Below are 27,770 nucleotides of genomic sequence, written 5' to 3'. Positions count from 1 at the left end.
GGTGGGGGAACCCCAAGAGCTGCCAGCCGTGCCCCTAGCTACTGCAGGCAGCTCCCAGTCCCTGTGCAGGTGCCCACTTCAGACAGTGTGGGGACCTGCAGATCCCCATTTTGTCACGGATATTGTTAGTAAAAGTCACGGACAGGTCATCGCTTCCGTTAATTTTTCTTTTTTACCCAGATCCTGTCAGTGACTTTTATTAAAAATATCCATGCCAAAATCTTAGCCTTAGTTATGATATAGTAGAGCAGATTTGATTCCACCCAGCAGGGGATGCTGTTGCACATACATGCTACCCAGTTTTTACAACACTGCCACCAAATTTTCTTAATTTCCTGACATTGTTTTCCATTCTTCAGGATTTACTAAAAATCTATAAAGTGTAAGAGTCTTTTCAGTTTTGTGCCAGCACACAAAAAGACATGAGAAGAGCCAAACAGCTTTGATTTAATGTTAGCCCTGCCTATGATTTAATATTAGTCCTGCCTATGCCAACACAAATGAAAGGAGAGAGATTTAAAAACGTGACTTTTTTGGTGAGCTGGTTCCGAACCCTTGTCCTTTTCCATCAATCTAAACTATTTATCATTACTAACATTTGTGTATGCCCCACCACCATAGTTTCTGGGGGCACCATATTTATTTGGAATACCAAATACATTTGTAATTTGTACCATGGCATCTCCAAAAGCCCCAACCAGAATCAAGGTCCCATTATGCGAAGTGCTGTACAAAAACATTGCACGATTCCTGCTCTTTAGCATTTACAGTCTAAGGCTCCAATCATAAAAGGCACATACGTAAGTATTAACTGTACACATAAATAGTCCATTGAACTTTAATGGGATTTCTCACATGTGTGAAGTTACCCTCCTGTCTAAATGCTCCCAGGCCCAGTGCCTAATTTGAGACAAAATGCAAGGTATAAGCACAGGAAACAATAGGTGGAAGGAGGACATGGATGACACTATTACACTGTTATTACTTTACACCACTACACAACAAAAACCACTAACCCAGGAGCTATCCTTGCAACAAAGCCCGTTGCCAACTCTGTCCACATATCTATTCAGGGGACACCATCACAGGACCTAATCACATGAGCCACACTATCAGAGGCTCATTCACCTGCACAATTTGTTTCTTCCACAACATCTACCAATGTGGTATATGTCATCATGTGCCAGCAATGCCCCTCTGCAATGAACATTGGCCAAACCGGACAGTCTCTACATAACAGAATAAATGGACACAAATCAGATGTCAAGAATTATAACATTCAAAAACCAGTTGGAGAACACGTCAACCTCCCTGGTCACTCAATTACAGACCTAACAGTTGCAATATTACAACAAAAAAACTTTAGAAACAGGTTCCAATGAGAGACTGCTGAATTGGAATTAATTTGCAAATTAGACACCATTAAGTTAGGCTTGAATAAAGACTGGGAGTGGATGGGTCATTACACAAAGTAAAACTATTTCCCCATGTTTATTTTTCTCCCCTACGGTTCCTCACACCTTCTTGTCAACTGCCGGAAATGGGCCATTTTGATTACCACTACAAAAAGTTTTTTTTCTCTCCTGCTGGTAATAGCTCATCTTAACTGATCACTCTCGTTATAGTGTGTATGGTAACACTCATTGTTTCATGGTGTGTGTGTGTGTGTCTGTCTGTCTGTCTGTCTTCCTACTGTATTTTCCACTGCATGCATCCGATGAAGTGGGTTTTAGCCCACGAAAGCTTATGCTCAAATAAATGCATTAGTCTCTAAGGTGCCACAAGTACTCCTGTTCTTTTTGCAGATACAGACTAACACAGCTGCTACTCTGAAAACTATTACATATTTATTTCATGTATCTTGCATATTTTGTATAATATCATCATCTGCCTTTTCCATTCCCCACTTCCCAGCATTTACATTATAAATCTCCCTTTATAAGCATGCATAGCTTGGCCAACAACTGTAAAGAGCTGACCCATGACAAACTCATCATGAAATGAAAAAAAACTTTGGCTTTCTAATGTTAGAAGGTCAAAACTGACCCCCTTGGGTGGCCCAGGCCAGAAAGAATGCATGGAAAGGACAGCCATTAAATTAACTGGTTCATGCCCCCTCACTCATCTTCTCTTTCATACTATCGAGACATCACCACCTGCCTCCACTATGCTAGTGATGCCACCCTTCATCTCTCGTTTGTTACAATTTTCAAACAAGGGCCTTCGTGTTTTCTCTCATACCACCCCTCAAGCACGAAAGCGGCTCCCTGTAAATATCCACAAAGCCACTTCATTGTCCTCCTTCAAACTCTCCCCTACTGGGATGCCTACAGAAACTTGACAGCAGCTGGTCTGCTGAGACCTCTGCTTATGCTGTTCAGTTTTATCTCATTGTTTCCTTTTGCTCCCCATTTGTCTGTAATCACCTGTTGCCTTCTGTTTTATAGTTAGACTGCAAGTGCCTCAGGACAGAAACTGCCTTTGTTTTGTGTTTGTAAAGCACCTAGTACAGTGAAACCCTGGTCTATGACTGGGGTATCAAGCACTCCAGTAATACAACTCAACAATAAACAAATAAATATCTCCTCAGTAGTGTGCCCCCTCATGGCAATTAAAGCTGCCTGTCTGCAATGGGAACCCAGAGGAAGGGCTGGGAATGTCAAGGACACCTGTCTTTCCTCATGTTGAATCCCATGGGGCACAGGGAGGTGTGTAACATATACCTCCTTGGATCAGCCTGGCTGAATGCAGCTCAGAACAACATTTAAAATAGATAGTTTTGCATAGGAAGATGCAGTATTTGACTCATATACACCTTTAAAGTAGTGTCTGATTTGATTAAGCTTTCATATCTATTTAGGGGACTTGTACACGCATTATCACGATAGTATCCAACCACTTCACAAGCTTTAAATGAATTTATTCTCACAACACCCTCTTGCCCTAGGGAAGTACTAACTTTTCTGCAGGTTAAGAAATGAGGGGCATAGGGATTAAGTGATTTGCTAAAGGTCACAAAGGAAGACAGTGGTATTGAAATTAAAACCAAGAGTATTGAGGAAATTGAAAACAAATCTCCCAAGTCCCAGGCCTAATCACAACCTAATCACAGGACCATTCTTCCTCTCAAACGAAGTTAATGATCAGTCCACAATGTAGAGTAAATGATTTTCATATATACTATATGTAAGCTCATTTACAAGCTGTTCTTGAGTTGTAAGTAACCTTCTTTGGTATCTGCTGCAGGACTATACCACATATACAAGCATAGAATCCATTCTTTCCACAAATTGCTTCCTTCCACAAATACAAATTACTGGTCAATTTTTAATGCATCCACACAGGTCTTTCACCTCCCTTTTCTGATCTTTGTCTTATGTTTAAATCCTACACAATGCTGTGTGTGTGTTTAGCAGTGTAGGAAAAGAACTCATTGCTTTTGGAGTTTATTTGATTAAATAAGCCATCATTTCCCTTTTTCAAATAAACACACGCTGTAGGAGAAGTAATTAAATTTAGTAGAACCTACAGAGATTTTTTTTCCAAGCTCCCCTTCCACCTCCTCCCCCAGCCACTCCCCAAATAAGACTAGAAGGTGACAATTGTGCATACTCAGTAGTTTTTTTGCAATGAGATTTTCACAAAGATTTATATCCATAGGTATGTGTTTATGCAGTAGCTATATGAACACTATGGATCATACATGTTCTAAAGGAAATGCTAAGTCCAGTAAATCACAAAGCCTCTTTTAAAATATAGCATAGAAGTTGAAGGCTCACTACATCTTCCAGTTTCTTGAATGCCCAGACAGTTTATAATAAATCTGTTACATCATTATACTTTTAAATGGAAAATAAATTAACCTTGGTTGCTTACAATCAAAGGTAAACACCCACCTGTTTAAGATTTTGGTTGTAGCCATCAATGTGCGTATCACAACTTGCTGGCTATATAAGGAAATGCCAACTTACCAAATCTGGCTAAGAAAGATAAAGCAAGTCACTACCTGATTGAGAAGGTAGGAAATTGTAACTGAGACGTGATGTTAAGACCTTGTGTATACGTTTTATATTTGAACAGTACCTAGCAAATGGGGCTCTGGTCCATGACTGGGGCTCCTAGGTGCTACGATAATACAAATAAATACATAGCAGATAGATGTCTTCTGTCCATCTCAAAAGTTAATGGTGAAAATGCCAAAGCAGTTTTGTTACTATGTGTCATGCTGCAGCATCACAAGTTACTAAAAAGTCCAGTTCTTGCATGGCAGTCCTTGTCACAGATGGTGCAAGCACAACCCACAGGGCCAGAAGATGAATCTGGTACACTACTGCTGCTAGGACACCTGCTGTAATTTCCTCTTTGTTCTTTTCATTTTTCTCTCTCTCAATCACCTCTCTTCAGCCTCTTTAACTCTTTCCAGCCCTTGTATAGCACAGCCCTCCAGCACCACCCTCCAGTGTAGCCTGTTGCTAGCTGACTCTTTGGAGCTTGTAATGTTGATGTTGGAAGTTTTCAAATCCCTCTTGCAAACGTCTTTGAACCTGAGCCTACAACAGCCCAGTGGCCTTAGAGCAGCCACATATTCTCCATGCAGTAGGTCCTTTAGAATGTGTCCATCATCCATCCAGTACAGATAACTAAACCAATGAAGATATCTGTGTTTAAGAACAGTAATTAGGGTTGGCAATTTTGCTGTCTCAAATACTATGGTATCAGGAACTTCAGTTTCTTACTTGATATTTAAAATATGAAAAAGACAGTGGGTGTGGAAGGCATTTAGCCTTCTCTCATGTCTGCTGTACAGCAGTGTGCTCAGGACCATACTGAAGTGTTCTCAGGACACATGTCTGGTAAACTCATATTTTCATGTTTAATGCCAATTTCCTGTTATCTCACATGTGCTTGGTCAAATGACTGAATGTGGTGGCTGCCTTCCTGAAATGAGCATAAGCTTTTCACCTAGAGATAGGTTAACCAATATAGTTGATTCAAAACAGAATTTGTGCATAACTTGTAGCACACTGCCAACTATTAAAACTTTGGGTACAGTCAACATATGTTTGCTATAATCATTGTCTTCTTTAGACTGATAGTTTGTAATGAAACTGGACTAGCACACATAAAGTTATTGCTAAGCTTCTGGAGCTCTTCTTAACTATGTGTGATGAACAGAAATAAATAATAAAAATAATTAGGGATTTGCACTGGTATAACTATATCTATGTTAGTTATGTTGGTGTAAGTTTTCCAATATGAATGACAACTACCTCCATTTTAGTTATGCTGGTGAAAGTTTTCAATTATACAAAAAAGCCTAGTAAAAACAAAATATAAACCAAATCTCAAGAAGAACACCTTAACAGTGAGATCTGCTGGAAAATATCCTTCAGTATGACAGCTCACCTTCCTTCACTATCCAGTACACACACATACACACACACACACACACACACACACTCGTTATGAGGCAGCTGGTGTAAGGGAAACCAGAGTTGACTCTTTGGAAAGAACAAGGAATTTATTTATATAAATAAGTTTGTATGTTCCAACTCCCCCCCAAGAAAGGTCTTTTTTCCCCATCTCCTGTCTTTCTGACTTTCAGGATCATAGACCCCCCTTGGCCCACCATGATTTGAAATGGTATTATCAGTGATTGATTTATCCCTTCTCTGACTAAGTGTGAATCCCACCCACACTCAGCCCTATGCTTATGCACAAACATATCAACTGGGTATTTAACTAGCTGTCCCGTATGCCATATTTTCAGATATAGGCATCTAAATAAAAAATCTTGCCTATGCTGACAAAAATTTGACTAATTCATGTCCAACACCCAACAGCGTGGCTCTACCAGTTGTAGCAATGGCAGAAGCTAGAGAGTGGACAGGGATCAAACATTCTTACCATGGTAAGTTTCTTTTTAAATAAATACTGTATTGACATTTATCCATTGGGGAAGAGATATCATTTAAACTGTATAGTGGAGAAACGCTCTGCTGAGTGAGATCTGGGACCTCCATTAACACCCACTAACCTCTATATACTCAGTATTTAAGGCCTATAAAGCTTTTAATTCATGACAGGGAACTGAACAATTAAGTTTTCATTTACTAATCTCAGAGAAAAAGCAAGTTCCTAAAGCTTTCCCAGTTCTTTTTAGGTATAGATGGCATGGGACAGACAGTTTTAGGAGCCTGGGGGCCTCCTATAAGGTTAGTCTTGAATCCCATTTTAAGCCTATCTACACCAGAAGAATAATCACCCAATGATTCTTCAGTCATGTTGTCACAGTGCAGGGAGATGTCAGGTTAAGACAGTGGTGGGTGACAATGGGCTGTGTAGTGGGGCTAGGGTGAAAGAACTCACATAGTTACTGCCCATTTGCTGGGAAAATGCTAGACTTCATTCTTCATGGCTGTCAATTTGACAGCTTGTAGGAGCATTAGATTTAAATTAACTCCACACCTTCCAGGAAAAAGCAGCATTGGTTGTAGGACAGTCCCAGGGAAATTAGGTCTGTCCCACAAATATGTTGGCCATCCATCCCAAAGTCCCATCTTCACGTCCTGGGGAGGGCTTGTATTGCAAATGTCTTGCAAAAGTTAGCATTGTCTTGGGGTATGTCTGCACTGCAATTAAAAAACGGTGGCTGGCCCATGCCAGCTGACTTAGGCTCATGGGGCTGTTTAATGGCAGTGTAGGTACTCTGGCTTGGCCTGGAGCCCAGGTTCCAAACCCTGTGACTGGGAGGGTCTCAGAACTTGGGCTGCAGCCTGAGCCCAAAGATCTACACAGCAACTAGTCTCCTAGCTTGAGCCCCACGTGGCTGAGTCAGCTAGAATGGGCCAGCTGTAGGTGTCTAACTGCAGGGTAGACATACCCTTAGAGTCATGGAAAGGCCATCCCACAAATGAAAGATACTCAAAAAACAGAGTAAAGGTGAGCTTCTCTAACTCCCTTCTCCTTCCTAGCCTGCAGCACCATAGTTGTGTGGCTGTAATATCGGTAGTGTAGACATAACCACAGTCACAGGTGGGGCTGGGCCCTACTCTCCATAAAGGGTCAGCTATCCTGTGACATCATCCGCCCTCCCAACCCCCCTTGCCATTTTTAAAATGGGAGAAACACTTATCCCCTACATCAATGATTTGAACACACTCTGAACATGTTAAGTGCTAGATCTAAAATACCATATGAGCTTAGAATAATAAAATCCATGTGTTCTACAAAGACACTGTAAACTGCTGGCAATAAAAATTCATAAGTCCTGACTTTAAGCCTGTGCACTAATCACTAGGACGTGTTGCCTCTATCTTTGTAGAAGTACAGATAGAGAACTCAACTCTGGCAAAAGCCTTTAAATTAATCCAGCAGTGGCAAATAATATCTGAGTGCCCACTTCTTAGATTAAACAACACAGCCACTCATTTCTGTTACACGGATCTCTAAACTGACAGCAGTCACTTTATGTCTTCCCTATTCCTTTATATGCATTGGAGACTCAGTCACCAAAATCTGTGACAGCTACTTTGTTCATTCAAAATCAGGCTACAAAGAAAAGTAACCAGGATTCCTTCATCAATCAGTTATAAGCACACTCTGTCAAGACATCTCATGGGGGAATGAAACAGCCAACACAGATCTCATTTCCGTTCCTCCAGCCATAAGAAATTGACAGATTAGGTGGGTCCAGCTATAGTGCATGTGCTCAGAGATGGAAATATTTGTCCCCCAAATCTCTCATGCACACAAGACAAACATCTCTATGAAAGGGAATTTCTTATGCATGTTCTGTACAAATGTCTAAAGAGGATTGTTAGGAAACTCATATTCCAGTTGACTCAACATAGTAGCAGGATGTGAACTGTCATATTTTGACAAGCCTTAAAAGGGGATTCATTGCCAAAATATATATATTAGGGTGGTCTCTAGGGAAAATAAATACCAGAAGAAGAAAAAGGCAATTTGTTATCTTACTGTATAGTATTTCATACTTGTATCAGTCTTTGCATAAATTGCATATTGCCATTGGAATATTGTCTGCAGGTGAAGGAGAAAAAAGGGACAAGGAGAGCAAGATTGTTTTCCTGGATTTTGGTCTCCCTATCCCAAGCGAAAGGAACGTCTAATCCCTGTTTGTGACCAAAGAGCTTCTTAATGACAACTGGCAAGAGGGTGCAGAGGGATTACCAGAATCTCCCGATTCTGGTATACACAAAAAGGGTCTCAACCAGGCTTGGTTGAAAACACTGAAGAGAATGTTGAGTAAGATAAACTTATTTAGATAAGAGTAACTTGTTAGTTAAGTTTGGTCTCTAGAAAGCATATTTGATTTTGTTCTATATGTAATATTTGTTTCCAATATTCTTCCTCTCTATCACTTGAATCTATTCTTTAATAATAGATGTATTTATAGTGAAAACAAGATTTAGTATAAGTGCAGTGGTATTAAGCAAAGTGCTGGTCCTGAGTTGAATCTTACAAGTTGCTTTGTACCTTTGGGAACAGCAGATCTGGTAATACTGAGTGTTCAGTGGATAAGGAGCTGGACACTGCAGAGTTCTCTGAGTCTTGTCATTTGGTGTGTGCCCATTGCCACCTGTACAGAGAGAGAGGGGCCTGCAAGGGCTTGGAAGACAGTGCTTGTGCTGCCAGAGGCTAGTGGTTTCAGGGAGCTGATCACAGCAGGCTCAGACAAGGTTGCTGCATGTTAGGGACAGGTGGTAGTGAGGTGGCAGCCAACCTGCATACCCCTGGGGAACTTAATATGCTCCACGACATATGCTTAGGAATGCTTGCTGACCCTATATTCTTCAGTCCCTGCCATGTGGGAGGGAAAGAGAGCATCTTGACAAGGAGAAAGAATAAAGGAAAGCCTAAAAATATAGATACTTAAAATTTCTTCCTGTCCCTTAAACCAGTGCTTCTCAAGCTATCTGATGTGGGGGACCGGCAATTTTTTTTTCCCAATGTGCCAGGGACTGGTGCCATATTATTATCCTAGTCAACGCTCTTATGAGGAAACTCGCCGCGGACCGGCAGCCGATGGCTCGCCGACCACCACTTTGAGAAGTACTGCCTAAAACAACATTGGGCTCCTATTTAAAAAAAAATAATAATCTTGCTTCTCAGTAGGACAGGTGAAATTTTGTATCTCCAGGATGGTAGGTAAATAAATCACTGCTCAGGTAGAGCAGCAGATCTGGAAAACTGCTAGCACTGATGAGACACAGCGGGAAGAGTATTGTAAAAGCTTCCTATTGAAGTAACCTCTCCAACAGCCTGAGCGGATGACTACCTCTAGGTACAGTTGTATGTAATTTCACAAATGTGATGAAACATTTGCTTGCAAGAACCATTGCAGCCAATTCAGCAGTATTTTTTTTTATTTATTTTTTTTGAGGGGAGTTTAGTTTTGTTTAGGTTTTTGTTTTTGTTTTTTTGGTGGTGGTAAAAAAATTAATTTACTCAGTCTATCAATCTAAGAAATTGATCCATTAACAGGACTAACAGGAAAAAAGTAATTAAGAAAACTAATATTTCTCCATGTCAGCAATGCCAGTCATTTAATTAGATGGATCCCATCAGACTATTAGACAAAGTTTTAATAGAAGTTTTATTAAACACTCACTAATAATCTCAATTGTGCCACAATGTTGCAAACAGTGGCACTTTCTTCTAGAAGAGGGAAGGACAGTGCTCTAGTGAAAGAGGATGTCTAGGTTTTATTTCACATTCAAAACAATGAGGAGTCCTTGTGGCACCTTAAGAGACTAACAAATTTATTTGGGCATAAGCTTTCATGAGCTATAACCCACTTCATCAGATGCATGGAGTGAAAAAAATAGGCAGGTATAAATAATACAGCACATGAAAAGATGAGACTTGCCTTACCAAGTGAAGGGGTTAGTGCTAACAAGGTGCCACAAGGACTCCTCATTGTTTTTGCTGATATAGACTAACACAGCTACCACTCTGAAACATTTCACAGTCAGTAATTTACTGTGTGACTTGGGATGACTCACTTAACCTAGGAGGAAGGATGTGTCAGTGGTTAAACCACTACCCTGGGGCTCAGGAGATTTGAGTTCAATTCCTTGCCTTGCCCCAGTCATCTTATGTGACCTTGTCTAAGTCAGTTAGACCCACATCCACAAAGGGACTTAGACATTGCGGCACCAAGAAAAATCACAGGAACAATATTGCAATCCACAACACCTGAGTTAGGTGCCCAGGGGTATGTGTACATTGCACTTAAACATCCGCAGCAGGCCCATGCCAGCTGACTTGGGCTCAGGCTAAGGGGCTATTTAATTGCAGTGTAGATTTTTAGGCTCAGGCTGGAGCCCAGGTTCTAGGACCTCTTAGCCCAAGCAAGTTACAGCCACAGGTGTTTAACTGCAGTGTAGACATACGTTAAATTCCCTATATAATGCATGGGAAGAGATAGGTGTGTCTTAAGCCCCACACTTTTCACAGAGATAGGCACCTAAGTCTGGGCTACAGGATGGCACCTATCTCTGCTAGCAATCCACAAAAATGGGGGGTGGGGTGGAAATAGCTGCTCTAAGTCATGTGTGGGGCTTGATCTGATTGGTGTGCTCAGATGCCACTTAGGGCAGGTCTACACTAAGGGCGGGGGTCGAACTAGGGTACGCAAGTTCAGCTACGGGAATAGCGTAGCTGAACTCGAAGTACCCTAGTTCGAACTACTTACCCATCCAGACGCCGCGGGATCGAAGTCCGCGGCTCCAAGGTCGACTCCGCCACCGCCTTTTGCAGTGGTGGAGTTCTGGAGTCGACCGGAGCGCGTGGGGAGTTTGAATTATCGCGTCTAGATTAGACGCGATAGTTCGAACTCCAAGAAGTCGAACTCACCGCGTCGACCCGGCAGGTAAGTGTAGACTAGCCCTTAGATTTACATAAAACAGTTGGAGGGGGGAAGTCTCTCCCTTTAACCATTAGCCCTGTGGTTAGGGAACTCACTTAGGAAGTGGGAGAGCTCCAGTTCAATTCCTCCATCTGGCTGATGAGAAGAGGTTTGAACAGAGGTTTTCTACCTCTCGAGTGAGTGCCCTAATCACTGGCCTAGTGAGACAGTCTCACACACACTTTCCCCCTAGCCTAATTCATATCTAACTATTCAATATTTAACTGAAGGAGAACAACTTCAACAGGAGAGACTGAGGGAGCACTGTGATGGTGCCCCCCCATAAGGCTTTATGGAATATGCTTATGAATGTATATATGACATAACTAGAATATGTTTTATGCTACATATGCCATGTAACATATCTCTGTAAAGGTTATGGTGTACTGAATCAACTAATCCTATTTATATGCATGTATCATTTTTGTACTTGACGTTAGGAATATTGGCTGTCTACTTCCTTGATTTTAACTAGCCTAGAAGAGCATTTGGTCAGCTTCTTGAGAAAAGTGCAAATTAAGTGCCCAATCAAAAACCACTTAAGCCAACAATGAACTTGAAGATGCCAATCCACATCTGAGCTTTCACAGGAATGTGGCTTGGCTGGTAAAAACTGAGTCATGCATGGACATGTGGCTTGCCCATGTGACTCCAAAACTCCATCTTGGAGCTGGACTTCACATAGGAGAGAGGAGGGGGTCTCCACCCACAAGAGAAAGTCTATTTAAACCCCTGGGAGACCCCTCCATTTTGTCTTCAGTTGGCTAAAGATATAGCCTCTCCACCCCCAAGGATACCTGAAAGAAACTGGAACAAGGGATGGTAACTACAGGGGGTGAGAGTGATTGCTGGACCCAGACTAGAAGGAGACTAGTCTGTAAAGGAAGGTAACTGGTGACGTTTTTATCTGTGTTCGGTTTTCTTAGACATAGACTTGCATGTTCTATTTTATTTTGCTTGGTAACTCACTTTGTTCTGTCTGTTACTACTTGGAACCACTTTAATCCACTTTCTGTATTTAATAAAATCACTTTTTACATATTAATTAACCCAGAGTATGTAGTAATACCTGGGAGGGGGGCAAACAGCTGTGCATATCTCTCTATCAGTGTTATAGAGGGCGAACAATTTATGATTTTATCCTGTATAAGCTTTATACAAGGTAAAACGGATTTATTTGGGGTTTAGACCCCATTGGGAATTGGGCATCTGAGTGTTAAAGACAGGAACACTTCTGTAACTTGCTTTCAGGTAAGTCTGCAGCTTTGGGGCATGTGGTTCAGACCTGGGTCTGTGTTGGAGCAGGCGGGCGTGTCTGGCTCAGCAAGACAGGGTGCTGGATTCCCACGCTGGCAGGGAAAGCAGAGGCAGAAGTAGTCTTGGCACATCAGTTGGCAGTTCCCAAGGGGGTTTCTGTGATCCAACCTGTCACAAGCACTGCCTCAGAACATCCCATAGTCCAGCAGTTTAGGCATGCACCTGAGAGGTGATGGACCCTGTTCAAATCCCTTCTCCTCATCAGACAGAGTAGGGGATTGCACTGGTGGTCTCCCACTTCTCCAGTGAGTACTCAACCACTGAACTAACGGTTATAAGGAAGGTCCTCTCTTTCCCTCACCCAGGGTGCTCTATGTAGATCTAGGCAGCCCCTGAATTCACCTACCAGATCAGGCCCTGCACATGACTTAGGTAGGGAAACATCTGTCTTCCCCCAGTTTGTGGATTGCACTGGGGCTTAGGCATCTCAGGGCCTAGAGTGAGGCAGCAGAGTGCATGCCCAGAGAGACAGAAACATAGGCATGTTGGAAACTTTTACTGCAAACATGAGTGAGTTTAGCAGCTTAGGCAGCAGCCGGTCAGTTTTGTGGATCACAGTGCTGCCTAAAAATGGGACTCACATGCTTAAGTCTCAGAGTCAGGCACTTAAGTACCTTTGTGGAGCCAGGCCTTAGTCTCTGCGCCTGAGTTCCCCATCTTTAAAATGGGGATAACACTTCCCTCACTCACAGGGGTTTTCTGAGGATAAATATATTCAAGATTGTAGTATCTGAGCACCACACAGTGATGCAGAGCATATGAAGCAGATTAACCACTCTGTCCCTCAGTTTTCCCACCTGCAAAATGGAGATGCTTACTCATTTCATAGGAGTGAGATGAGACTTAATGATTTGAAAAGTGCTTTGAAATCATAGAACTGCAAAGTATTTCTCCTTTTCTCTGTATAAACCACTGGGTGTTATAGTGCAAACCCATCCTGAGCAGACAGCTAATCAAAGGGAGCCAGTGAAGGACACCAACATACTGAGGACTTGGGGTAACTTCCAAAGGAGACAATAGAGTTGAGGGCAAGAGGGACCTGGTGATACTCAATTTTTCTTTTACATTTAAAAAAAAAATCTCTTCAAGCTTGGATAGATGGTTGGATAGGCTCTGTCAAAATGGAGATTTAACTGAGAACACTACCTCACATCTGGCCTCAGTGATACTTTGCCATTTCAGAGAGCAAAGGAACTGGGACTGTGAAGAGCTGAGTTCTGTTCCTATAGAATCATAGAATCTCAGGGTTGGAAGGAACCTCAGGAGGTCATCTAGTCCAACCCCCTGCTCAAAGCAGGACCAAACCCAATTAAATCATCCCAGCCAGGGCTTTGTGAAGCCTGACCTTAAAAACCTCTAAGGAAGGAGATTCCACCACCTCCCTAGGTAACCCATTCCAGTTCTTCACCACCCTACTAGTGAAAAAGTTTTTCCTAATGTCCAACCTAAACCTCCCCCTCTGCAACTTGAGACCATTACTCCTTGTTCTGTCATCTTCTACCACTGAGAACAGTCTAGATCCATCCTCTTTGGAACCCCCTTTCAGGTAGTTGAAAGCAGCTATCAAATCCCCCCTCATTCTTCTCTTCTGCAGGCTAAACAATCCCAGTTCCCTCAGCCTCTCCTCATAAGTCATGTGCTCCAGCCCCCTAATCATTTTTGTTGCCCTCCGCTGGACTCTCTCCAATTTATCCACATCCTTCTTGTAGTGTGGGGCCCAAAACTGGACACAGTACTCCAAATGAGGCCTCACCAGTGCTGAATAGAGGGGAATGATCACGTCCCTCGATCTGCTGGAAATGCCCCTACTTATACAACCCAAAATGCCATTAGCCTTCTTGGCAACAAGGGCACATTGTTGACTCATATTCATCTTTTCATCCACCGTAACCCCTAGGTCATTTTCTGCAGAACTGCTGCCCAGCCATTCGGTCCCTAGTCTGTAGCAGTGCATGGGATTCTTCCGTCCTAAGTGCAGGACTCTGCACTTGTCCTTGTTGAACCTCATCATATTTCTTTTGGCCCAATCCTCTAATTTGTCTAGGTCCCTCTGTATCCTATCCCTACCCTCCAGCGTATCAACCGCTCCTCCCAGTTTAGTGTCATCTGCAAACTTGCTAAGGGTGCAGTCCACACCATCCTCCAGATTGTTAATGAAGATATTGAACAAAACCGGCCCCAGCACCAACCCTTGGGACACTCCACTTGATACCATCTTTGATAATTATTTCCTTTGTGACTTGGGGCCTTTTAGATAGCTGGGGGTGGGCGCATGCCATAACACGGAATACCAAAGGCTCTCTCTCCCTCTGGCAGGGAGGAACTATGCCAAAGTCTCCAGCCAGGGACATTAAGATGAACAATAAATAGGGCCCTGACTAGGCTGCTTTCAATCCCTTTACACCTCAATTCCTCTTGATTTGTTCCTCAGAGGCTGGTGTAGTGGCTCTACTTCACACAGAAACATGCACCACTCAGTCCCCAGGACATAGTGTTCCTGGGATACAGGGGTGTGGCCAAAGCAAACTGTCCTATAGGTATTCCAGGTTGCTGAATAGTGCCTTTGGGTCCACTGCAGTCCAGGTGTACGTTAAAGCAGACCCATAGGCCAGAGCAACCGCTGGAAATCCCAGAACCCCCCAGGTGCAATGGTGACAAAAAGCAATCAGCCCCTCTTCAAGACTCCTCCCACTCTTCTGAACCGCACATCCTGAAAGTAATAGGAAATACTTGACCCAAATTCAGAACTATCAGTAAACTAGTTGAGGTTTTTAAGAGCTTTGAAAATATAAAGCATTATAGATGTAAGCAGAGTCTGAATGAGCTCTCCCCTGACATCTAGTGGTGAGTGGTGGAAAAGGAATTCAGGAGCTGATCTCGTTTGCATGGACACACCCACCCTGCCAGGGTGCTTAGCATGATGGGATTGCTTGCCCAAATGATCACTTGTGGCTGATGTTGGATCCCCTTGTTATTGGGGCAGGAGTAATAAAGGGTTGTTATCCTTGTTGTGTGAACCAAGTGCAGCAGAACTATACCTGGCATACCTAGATAGAGGGACTTGCCCTCAACTGAATAGCACTCGCTAGGCTGGGGACATGGATTCCAAAGGCCAATCAGTTGAGGGGGTGGGGAGGACAGGTATTTGTACCTGGTGGCATGGGCCCTGTTTAAGGGTTCTAGACACCGTTTGTAAAAGAGCTAATTTAGACTCAATTGAGAGTCTTGTTACATGCTACAGAGCTGAAATCACTGATACTTAAGTCCAACTATTAGATCTACTTTGGGACAGTGTCTCTATTGCAAAAGCCTGCCCACTAACAGCTGAAATCACTGACAACTGTGTTAAGTGGTGGGCCCTGAAAACATCTTGGAAAGTGGCCAGCCAGGCAGCTGGTGGAGAGGCACACGGCCAGCAGGGTGGCTGGCAGAGAGGGACAGAGCAGACTGGCAATCGTCTGGCAGGGCAATATGTGTAATGTGTCTCCTTGCCCCCCCCCTTCTACCCAGGGTGGGAGGTTAGCTGTGCAGATGAACCTCTGAACTCTGGGGTTGCACTGGCCAAGGACAGTAACTGTGAGGGGGGTGGGATGGGCAAGTTAAAAGGACTTTTGGGTTGCTGGACTTAAGAACCTGAGGGGAAAAAGGACACTGCCCAACTTACTTGCTCATGGTTTATGTTTATGAACCCTAGTTGTGGGGTTTTCCTAAATTAATGCTGACTTACTTCTCTCCTTTTATTAAAAGGTTTTGCTACACTCAAACTCTGTGCTTGTGAGAGGGTGTATTGCCTCTTAGAGGTGCCCAGGGAGTGGTGTGTAATTGTCCCAGGTCACTGGGTTGGGGCTCAAAAAGGAAACCCTAGATACTGAGCCTAGCCCTTGTTGCTGTTGGCTCCACCTGGCAGAAGGGTTACATACAAAAATATTGTGCTTTGCCAATTCTGGAGCACTGAGTAGGGATCATCTTTGTGTAACATATACAATCGATTTCCTGCCATTCATTGCAGAATGGTGGGTTGGGCATTGATAGAACTTCATCCAGACAGATTATATAATCAGCCAAAAGCCACTGTAAGTCATTTTAAACTTAGATACAGTACATTTATCTACATGTGATTCCATTAGATGGAACCAATCCACATGATTTTAGGTTCTTAGAACAAACCCTTCTCTTGGAATGATATTTCTGAGAAATTTAAAGAGGTTAGGATGAAGTAATAAAGGATAAATGAGAAATCTTCCTTGAAGCTTCTGTGAAAGCCAAGGGGGGGGGGGAATTTTCTACTGTCCCTTCTGAAATGAAATTGGTGCGTCCTCATCAGTCACGCAGCTACAACAGCTAGAAGCAGATATTGTATGCCAGTACAAATAATATATATTGCGCAGCATAAAAGGCTGCAACATAAATTTGAAGATATATGGAACTCCTTCATATAGGTAGGTCAAACTTTTCCCTCAAGCAGATAATTACAGGCTTGGGGTGAGTAAATCTTATTAGCCTCTCTCCACCTTATCTCTTCTCATGAGAAACTGGTGGTGGATATATCCTCCTTCAGTCCTTTTACTGAATTGCATGCTGGATATATCTTTATTCCGTCCTTCTCTGACCAGGAAAACACTGGCATATCATTCTACTGTATGAATGTGGTTTTACATTATCATTAATTAGATCATATTAGAGAATAGTCTGAACCATAATCCCAGTTCTGTTCCACTCTCATCCTACCCCAGTGAAGGTGATGTAACAAACCCAAATTTTGCAAGTGGTCTCTATCTTTATAGTAGGCCAAACACATTCTCAGCTCCAAACACACTTTGAGGCATTTGAAATCCAAGATACACGTTTAGCAGCTTGAGCCCAACCATAAAGGTAAGTCAATTAAAAGTGTAGTGGTTGTGACCAGCAATCTGATCTGCTAGTGTGGATCCTTCAGTTCATGCAGAGCCTCTCTAATAGCAGGGGCAACATGGCTATTTTAACATGAACCATCTTACTTTAAATGTTTTGAACTACTAACATACCGATACAGTATTTATGTAAAGTTGCATGGGTATAGAGAATAAGCCTACTTACCATGTTGTCCTCTGTGAGGGAAGAAAGGGGAAGAGTCTTTCATGACCCAAGTTAAATTCCAGGCAGAGAAATCAGGGGAGAGAGAAGGAATATTTGTGGGAGATTCCAAAGTGCTCATACCTTTAAATAAAAGAATAAATGAAAATAAATATAATATAAACAACAGGCTGAAGGATCCTAAAGTGCTTTACAGACTATATGTAATAAGTGCTGAAATGCAGTCACCTCTTGGGTACAGCACAGAATCAGTTTAACAGCACATTGCCGTACTAAACAGCTGTTTATGACAGGACATAAAGAATACCATATCCACTGGAAACTGAAAATTCAATTATATACAGTTATGTTTCAATCCAAGGCAGATTCATAGTAGGATTAAATAGTTTCAGTGGCTGAAAGGACGTCTTTTACCCATCAACGTGCACAGGGAGAATCAGGATAAATTGTTTGTTTTACATATGAAAAACGAGTATTGTTGTTCAGCAGAATTGTCAATACTACCCCTCTGTGTTTCCAAGCTTTGCTTTGACCTCAGAGTGCTTTAAGCTTAGCGTGTGTGTTTGTTTTTTGCACCTGGAATCCTGCACATAAAGCAGGTGAATTCATGCTTTGCTGAGTTTTTGTTGCATAAATTAAAATGTTTGAAACAAGCCTTTAGGGATTTAGACTGTTACAATGAACTAGAATGGGTTACGATGGTCAATTTTATCCATATCCACTCTGCAAGACCAGGATGACTCTACGCATGTGTGAACTGGTGCCTGAATTATAAGGCAAGCCTGACGGGTGCAATAGAATTCCAAGGGTATGGAAATGTGGTCAATTCATGGGATTCAGAGTTTTCCTGTCACAATTTTTATTTGCAAGAACTTGATTCTGATCTCACTCATACTGGTATAAATTGGGAGTAACAATGGCATAAACAAGAGGAGAATCAAGTGCTAATCTTTCATATAAAGACACAATGTATGCTAACTAACTCTACTGATTGCAACAATAACCTTTAGGATATAAACTGGCTTCAACACAGTATTGTTTTGTCACTCATCCTGGAATTGTAGACAAAAAGTTTAGTTTCCTTGATGGCTGAACTATATCTTGACCCTTTGCGAATTTATGGTAAAATAACTGAATACTATATATTATTGGGTGGAGTTTAGCAACATAGATATTACCAGAGTGGATCAGACCCATGGACCATCAAGTCTAGTATCCCATATTTAACTGTAAATAAACGAGTAATCTCCCTACATACAAACTTAATACACAACTATGCAATGACTTAGCTGGGGGCAAGGGGGCTTGTGTCTATCTAACCTCAAGCGGTTAGTGATTGACTTATGCCCTTCATTGAGACTTGATCATGGTGGTAATGTTAGATTTCAGGGATTTCATTACAACAGTCTTGTTTGTTGCCAGGGTCTGACTATTTCAACAATTTTACTGTCATTAGACTAGTATTACTGAATTAAAAAGTATAACATACAGTAACTCCTTGCTTAACGTTGTAGTTATGTTCCTGAAAAATGTGACTTTATGTGAAATGATGTTAAGCGAATCCAATTTCCCCATAAAAATTAATGTAAATGGGGAGGGGCGATTTTTTTCACCAGACTCTCTCTCTCTCTCTATATATATATATACACACACATACACGTACACAATTTTTAAACAAACAATTTAATACTGCATACAGCAATGATGATTGTGAAGCTTGGTTGAGGTGGTGAAGTCAGAGGGTGGCAGAGGGTGGGATATTTCCCAGGGAATGCCTTACTGGCTAAATGATGAACTAACACTCGGCTGAGCCCTCAAGGGTTAACACATTGTTATTAATGTAGCCTCACACTCTACAAGGCAGCACAAATGGAGGGAGGGGAGACAGCATGGCAGACAGAGATAGAGACACACCCTGTGAGTGAGAGAGAGAGAGAGAGAGAGAGAGAGAGAGAGAGAGAGAGAGAGATGTGCACTGCCTCTTTAAGTACACTGACCCCACTCTAAGTACACTGCCTTTTTAAGTAGATCAGCAAGTTGAGACAGCCGCTGCTGCCAGAAAGCTCCCTTCCGTGTCCCCCCACCCCCATGGAGATGGGCTAAGGGGGGGGACACCCTGACATTAACACCCCTTTCCACCCCCTTGCACAGCAAGCAGGAGGCTCCCAGGAGCATCTCCAAGGCAGAGGACAGGAGCAGCACATGCCAGTTGGGGGAGGGATAACTGAACTGCTGGCAATTGATAGCCTGCTGGGCAGCTGCTGCACAGGGAACTTAGGGGAGCAGGGAGCTGATGGGAGGCTGCCTGTCCACCCTCATTCCAAGCCCCCACCAGCTAGCTCCACTAGCTGCTGTTTCTGCAAGCCGTGGACAAAGCAGGCAGCTGCTAAATAACATTATAAGGAGCATTGCGTAACTTTAAATGAGCACGTTCTCTAATTGATCAGCAGCGTAACACAAAACAACATTAGCCAAGAGGAATTTACATGAGGAGTTACTGTATTGAACAAATGAAGTTCTTGAAGTGGCTGACTCCACTAAACAAACAGCCAAACAAATAAATGGAATAAGGGTGTGTCACTTGATTTGGGACTGGGTGATCAATGGCAATACTCCCCGTCACATAATAAGGTAAGCATCCATCGATGCTACAGAATGTGGAGAGATTCAGCATCCTACTTCCAAACCATCTGCTTCATAAAGGACAAGATCTTTGAGGTCTCGATCTCTAAAAGCCCTAAATGAGCACAATTTTAGTATACATGTTCATGGTAGATAGATAGAACCTTGGTTGTGAACCCCTCTGAATTCTCAAAAAGGTCAGATGTCGATCTGAAATTTGTAGCAGGCCTCCATCTCTCTCTCTCTGACACCCACCCCCTTACAGTGAAGGTCACTCAACTGCATTTCCTACCAGCAGAGTTAAGTCACTGTTAACACCCAGACCAACCTCATTTGGCATATTATACCTTACCAACCCAAAATCCTAACACCCAAACATTCTCCCAGACTGCCCACCTTCACAGCCACCTCCCTGTCAGTTATAACCCACCATTGCACATATCCCCTTCTTCAGCTTCATGCCACTCTAACTCCAACCTCACTTAGATTGAAATATATCTTACTAATGCACTTGCTTTTACGGCAAAAGTATGTAATGAGATTTTTCCTATCCAAATTCTGGAGTCAGAATTAAAGTGGTCTCCGAGCAGGACTAGATGACACTGTAGTAAAAATACCTGAGCCCTGCCTACACTAGCTCTTCTACTATTGCTAACACCGAAGAGAGTTACGCCAATGGTAGTACAACAATTCAGGATTTTATAAAAATTTATAGTGTAGACGCAGCCTGGAGATTCAGTTCAATTGATCTTACCTAATGATGTTTTTGCTTCCCTGTACTCTTTATAATCCTGAAACTTTATCTCACGGTCTTTGCTTGGATTATTGGCCTTAGTACAAATGCAAGAAGATTGTATTAGAAGTTATGAATCCTTCCCAATTAAGTCATCTTCAGAGAAAGATGATGGTTAAAAAGGTTTTTGCATAGACAAAAGGCCAGGCTCCTCAATGAGGAATTAATTATTTGATTTCAGGTAAGAGTCACAGGTCAAGAGAAAGAAAGACATTTCCTCTTCCACTTTATTGTAGCTCCAAGGGATTTCATGTCTTGAAAGATAATTACAATAAGACCTAAAAATCAAATAAACAAATTCCTCACTCTTTTATGAATCTCTCGAGAATAATCCACAAAAATTATTTTGCTGTCATTTTACAGAATAAAATGTTTTTGCTTCCTTAAGGGAGCAAAATCTGAGCTGGAATCTTCCTCTAACTCTTACAGAACATGCCAACTATACATTCTGGTTCCTTGTGCCATGGTGCTTTATCACTTTTCTATGGCAGCAGCGCTAACCTTTTAAATAAATAAATGAATTAGCAACCGGAAGCTGACAGCTCCATTTTTAGTAGCCAGAAGCTTGGCAAGATATAATAAACTATAGAGAGGCGGCACATTTCAGTACAGAGGCTTAAACATTCAAATCCTTCGTTTGCATCTTTGGCTATCTTTAACATGTCTGCCTAAAGGAGCTTTCAGGGCCAAATTCTGACTTTGGACACTTGAAGGGAATTCAAATTCCTTTCAGCTAACCGAGAGTTTGGATTAAAAAAGGTCATCATTTACATTTGCTGAAGTCAGGACTTGATCATATAAGTCCACATGCAATGATATGTACATTATATTTTAAACAACATACATATATACAGAGAGTGAGACAGTGGTTCAAAATTATTCATTCAATGCTTTTTTTTTTATGAAAAATGGCTTTTTAATATAAATATTCTATTTTTCCAGTTCAATAAAATGAAAAATTAAAACTTTGTTTTCCATTTTTGTTTTTCTTCCTCCTTTAACACACATAAACACACTCTCTCTCCCACCCACCGCCCCATATTTTAGAAAGAAAGGTGGGTGGACAAAACAAGTAAATACATTTTTTTAAAATTGAGGGGAGTTGTCAAAGTTGGCAGGGGCGGATTTACCACAAAATGTACCATGCCCTGGCATGGGGCCACCCCAACAACAGGGGGCCCCAGGGCCAGGCACGCAGGCAGCCTGCTCCACAAGGGAGACTGCGGGGGCAGAAGATGTGGGGGGCAGGAGAGCAGGGAGGGAGGCTCACCTGCAGCCTCAGGGGACCAGGCGGGAGCTACAGGCGGCGGCAAGTGCGAACCAGATGATGCAGGAGGAGCACAGGGTAGCCACACAGCTGGCCCGAGAGAAGCGTCGCTTTGAAGGGAAAACTTCTGCTTCTCTCCGGCTGCATGGCTGCCCCCTTCTTCTCCTGAGTCCTCTGGCCCATGTTCACGCCGCTTGTCACTGCCTGGCGCAGCCTACAGGGGGACAGAGGGGAGCCGGGGGATGGCACAGAGCTCCTGGGAAGTGGCAGGCTGGCTGGGGGATGAGGATGGTCGCAGGAACTGGCATAGAGCCTGCAGGCAGTGGGGCCAGCCAAGGGAGGTGAGCAGAGATGAGCACACGGAGGCAGCAGGGTGCTCAGGTGGCCGCTGAGGGAACTGTGCCCCCACTCACCTTCCGGTGGGTGTTCAGCCCACGCAGGTCTCTGCCCGCCTCTCCGGGCCAGCAAGCATGGGGCCAATGGGGTGCCCGAAGTTGTCTTTGGTGGCCATGGAGATCTTGGTGTCTCCTCTCCTGGCTCCTTCTCCAGCTCCATGGCAGCTCTGCTCATTTCGCTGGGCCTCCAGCCCTGTCCCTTCCACCTGAGGCCCCGCCCCTTCTGGGGGCCCAGGGCCAGCCCCCCCACCTTGCCCTTGGGCCTGGCAATTCCATCAGCAGCCCTGCTTGCACCCCTAGTTCCTGTGTCTATGGTCCCGGATGCCGCCCTGCGACCTGTGCCCAGGGCTATATTAACTTTTTGTGGGCCCCCCGGGGGAATGATTTTAAAAGGGGCCAGGGGTTGGCGTGTGGAGCGCTTACATGGGGCAGCTCCTGTTTAGTTCTCAGAATGGGGGTGGGGATGTGGGGGGATGCAGGAGTCAGGGCAGGGGGCAGGGCTAGGGAGGTGTGAGGGGAGTGCAGGGGTCAGGACAGGGGGCTGGATATGTGTGGGGGGTGCAGGAGTCAGGGTAGGAGGCTCGGGGTATGTGAGGGGGGTGCAGGGGCTGGGATATAGGGGCAGGTGCAGGGGGCCTGATAGGCAGAGGGCTGTGGGTGTGGACTGGGGTCATGGAAGTGCTCACGCAGGGGGCTGGAGGGGGTATGCTCCAATTCCAGCCCCTTCCCCAAGGCCTCCCCCCCACCTCTTCTCCTCCTCCTCCCCCCCCCCCTCCTGCCATCAAGCAGCTGATCCAGCTGATCGGTGGCAGGAGGGAACGTAGCACGCTGGGGAAATAGGTGGGGGAGGAGTCAGGCTGCTGGTGGCAGAGGCTGCCATGGAAGCCATAGCAGCCAGCAACATCAAGCTTCTCTGACCCCACAGGAGAGAGCTGGGGGTGGAGAAGAGTGGGTTGGGCCTGAGGCATCTTTCGACCATGGACCCGGCACCAGTGGCGCCATTGTAAATCCAGTATTGCTCATGCCCAGGTCTGAACACGTGCCTGGAAGGGAGAGGGTCTGGCTTTCAGCACCCTACTATTAAGAATGTTCCAGGGCCACTGGCATTAAGCCTAATTGGGTGGTACATGGCCCACCCATGACTACACCCCTGCTCTTTCAAACATTTTTAAATCTGCCTAAAATCAAGGTCAGTTTTTTTTAGCAATAATGAAGCAACACTATGAATGTCAGTCAAAAACGAAAAAAAGTGAAGGCAAAGCAAGAAGACAAAGCTAAGAAAAAAAAAGAGTTTGTCATCTTATTTTAAAAAGCTTGAAGTATTGAATAGTGGACATCCATCAAAAACTATGGGCGAGGAAACATCTGAATTATCTGATCACTTGAGTTGTGGGGATACCAGGACGACTGCAAAAGTTGAACAAGTGGACTCTGCAGTGTAAATGGAACTGCAAAATATTGGTAAATTTGTCAAAGTAAGGGAAGAAACCTACCCTGAAGGCATTGCATTATGGCCAAAATTTGTTCAATAAAAAACATCCCATTAAATTGGATATTGAATTTTTCTTAGTAAATAAACCAAAAAATGTAGGTAATCTGGAAAATTTGAGGAAAAAAAAGAGTCAGAGGTTGGAGGATGAAAGCAATTTAGAGGTCTTCATGAGTCCCATTTTCTGAGGACGAAGAAAAATGGGATGAAAGAAATGAGAAATTGGTCGATTTTTTCGGAAACCACCAAGGCAGTCTACTGTTATGTTTGCAAATTATTCCCTGACCATAGTAAAGGAAAACAAACATTTGTCGACAGGCACTCTAATTGGAGAAACATTGCAAGACATATCGCTGATCATGAAACTTCCAAAGCTCATATTAATGCTATGTGTAAGTTTGTTCAAAGGTGTAAAGCAGGGGTCGGCAACCTTTCAGAAGTGGTGTGCTGAGTCTTCATTTATTCACTCTAATTTAAGGTTTCGCGTGCCAGTAATACATTTTAACATTTTTAGATGGTCTCTTTCTACAAGTCTATAATATATTAACTAAACTATTATTGTATTTAAAGTAAATATGGTTTTTAAAATGTTTAAGAAACTTCATTTAAAATTAAATTAAAATGCAGAGCCTCCCGGACTGGTGGCCAGGACCTGGGCAGTGAGAGTGCCACTGGTTGCCTACCCCTGGTGTAAAGTATCTGGAAGAATTGATTCTGTATTTTCGGCTCAGTTTGAAAAGGATTGTTCTTATTGGAGGTGTTGAGACGTGTTGTTGCCATGCTCAAACTGCTGTCTTCTTTGGGACTACTTCTAAGACGACACGATAAGCCATCATTGTCAAATCAAAAAGGTAATTTTTTAACCTGCCTTGAATATCTTAGTGAATTTGACAATTCTCAATGAACATTTGAAAAATTATCAGTATTGTGGCTCAGGGAAGACCAACTTTTTAAACGCACCAAACCTACAATGAATTCATCACTATGATGGCAGAGCAGCTCCAAAACCAATTCACTGGTTAAGTAAAGGGATGATAAGTACTATTTCATAATAATCGATTCAACCCCAGATGTGAGTCATGTAGACCAATTAACATTAATTTTAAGATGTGACCGGCAATGGTGAAGTTGTAAAGCAATTTCTTTGTTTTGTCTCACTAAAATCCCACACTTCTGAATGTCTAGAGACAACTGTTTTGGAAATCATTGCAAATTTAGGTTTGGACATCAAAAATTGTCATGGGCAGAGCTTTGATAACACCTCAAATATGGCAGGAAAATATTCATGTCTACAGGCAAGACTGAACAATGCAAATCCCTCTGCTTTATTCATTCCATGTTCCAGCCATTCTTTAAATTTAATCTGCAGTGTTGCAGCCGAATCTTGTGAGGGAGCTACACTTTGACTTTGTTCAAAACACGTATGCTTTTCCCCCCCGCCCAGTTTCCACACATCAGTGGAGTATTCTATAATCATGCTTGGAGCAGGCAAATGGAAAACATTAAACAGTCAAAAGAATTTGTGACACCAGGCGGTCTGCTTGTGCAGATGCTGTTTTGGCTTTGAAAATGAGCTATGATGTTATAAAGAAAACCTTATTAGACATAGCCACATCAAGTTCTGAAAAACCACGTGTGAAAACTGAAGCAAAATCCTTAGCAGAAAAGTTTGAAAAGTATGATATTGCTGCTTTTACTCTTTTGTGGAACCATTTACTTCAAAGAATTAATGCCGTCAGCAAATCGCTGCAAAAGGTTGATGCAAATTTATTGAATGCTGCACAATTGTTAGCCTCAGTTACAAGTTTTGTCATGGAAGTTCGAAATGACTATAGTTCAGTGGAAGCAGAGGCACTAACATTAACAGAAAATATAGGTTCCTCTTGATATATCTGATGAGAAGCGTAAAAAAACCCAGGAAGTTATTTTTCAATGAAACTAGAGACAATGAAATCAATTTAAAAGGGAAAGAAGATCATCACTGAGACAGTTAATGTTATTTGTGATACAATAATAGTGCAATTGCAGAATAGAGGTGAATCTCTAAAGAAAACTGTTGATTTATTTTGCGTGTTTTTTGACAGAAGTATGGACGGAAATGCTAAAAGCCACTACAATAAGAAATTAAGTGAATTCTACCAAGAGGACATAGACATAAATCTTTTTGAAGATGAAATGAAACATTTCATTCATTTTATCGAAAATGATGAGTCTGTGCTTCGAGATCACCAGTTGATTTGTAGAGACATGTACGTGACTGTTTGTAGGCAACCTTTCCAAATGTAGAAACCATTCTGAAAATATTTTTAACAATACCGGTCACAAATGCTTCTCATGAATGTCTTTTTCTGTATTGAAACCAGTTAAAAATTGTTTGTGAAGTACGATGAGTCAGGAACATTTGACAAGTTCAGCAATATTGACAATTGGAAGTGCCTCTTTACAAAATACTACTTATGACGACTTAATTGATGATTTTGTAAAGAAAAAAAAAAGTGTAGAAAAAAAAGCTATCTGAATAAATGTTTTTTCCAAATTGAATAAGTTTCTTCAGAGGAAGTTTACTTTTATTTTTCCATTCATGCATCATCTATACTTTTTATATTTACACCTTTTTCACATTAGCATAATGCAAATACAAGCTTTCATCTAGTCTAGAAGTTCTTAAACTGCGGTCCGAGAACTCCATTCAGGTGGACCAAGGAAAGGTAATGATTTTTTTTTTTAATAACGCGCTATTATCCCAAGCACTTTACAATAATTAGCTAATGGTACAAATAATATTTGGAAAGATCATTAAGTGGTCTGCCAAGACCCTCAGCACTTTTCAAGTGGTCTGTGGGAAAACAATCAAAGTGCCTCACTTTATTTTCATTTACTTCCTATTACTTATAATATAGGAGGAGGATAAAGGAAAATAAATGAAAAACGGGGAGCGAGGGAGATAAAAGAAAATGTTCTTTTCTTGGTTGGGTCCTGGGGAGGAGGAAGGCAAAAATGAAGCTGAGCACAAGGCCCCACTAACTCTAAATCTACCACTGAAAGTTGGAAAAAAAGTTTACAATATTGCTTTAATGTTTAACAATATTAAAATCTTGAATTTTTAACAAAACATCTTGGCTATTTTTTGACCAGTGCACGCACACTCTTTCACACACAGTTAATAAAAGTCTCCATAGAAATACCTGCTGCTTAGTGCTACCTCTGGATACTGCTTTATTACGCTACCTGTGTTTGTAATTATCTCAGATTGCTAGAACATATTTACAATAATGGCTCTTATAAAACTTGGATCTTCGAATCAGCCAAACTCCACAGTTAGAATGTTTCAAGGACATTGTGGAAAACATACTGAGAAAAAATTAAGGTATCAAAATATCTCTAGTCCTTGGAATATACAGGTACTATCATGTTTCCTGCTACACAAATTTGACAAGAGCTAGGTTTCACCTTAATTCTAACTTACATATTGTATTCACCCTCATGTTACCGGCTAGTTCCAGCTGACATACTAGTAAGTAGCTGTTTTTTTAGGCTTCTGGAGTGGTGTACCAGTCATATTTTAAATGCTCTGGGTCGAGTTCCCCTCTTAGCTACACCTACAACTTACAGTAATAGAGTTGAAGGCCAGAAGGGACCACTAGATCATGTAGTCTGACCTCCTATACATCGCAAGCCAAACCCATCCATAAACTCAATATTATAAATGAGACCAAAAGTATTACAGCCCACAGGACTCTAGACTATTATGTGCTACAGGGAGAGAGTAGGAGAGACTGAAGTGCACCAATTCCTTTGTCCCCTACAGCTGTAGGGAAATGATGAAATGAGATATACACAGATAGTCCTGGCAATCCCTGCACCCTCAAGCTGCAGACAAA

General features: G+C 42.4%; 1 protein-coding gene across 6 annotated transcripts in view; it reads right to left on the bottom strand.

Moving 5' to 3' along the window:
• The window catches only part of ALK (ALK receptor tyrosine kinase), a 574,134-nt gene that overhangs the window by 413,145 nt on the left and 133,219 nt on the right, over positions 1-27,770 (bottom strand). For 5 of the 6 annotated variants that reach the window (XM_039530228.1, XM_039530218.1, XM_039530221.1 and 2 more), the window contains one exon: positions 17,327-17,446. In XM_039530228.1, coding sequence (XP_039386162.1) covers positions 17,327-17,446 — 120 coding nt within the window. Of the gene's footprint in view, positions 1-3,896; positions 4,618-17,326; positions 17,447-27,770 lie in introns of those variants that run through there. The other variant, XM_039530222.1, reaches the window with a different exon arrangement.

Source organism: Mauremys reevesii, linkage group 3 (genome assembly GCF_016161935.1).
Source record: "Mauremys reevesii isolate NIE-2019 linkage group 3, ASM1616193v1, whole genome shotgun sequence".
In the NCBI taxonomy this organism is placed as follows: domain Eukaryota; kingdom Metazoa; phylum Chordata; order Testudines; family Geoemydidae; genus Mauremys; species Mauremys reevesii.
The sequence above is the reverse complement of the archived record's forward strand: the minus strand, read 5'-3'. Positions and strand labels throughout refer to the sequence as shown.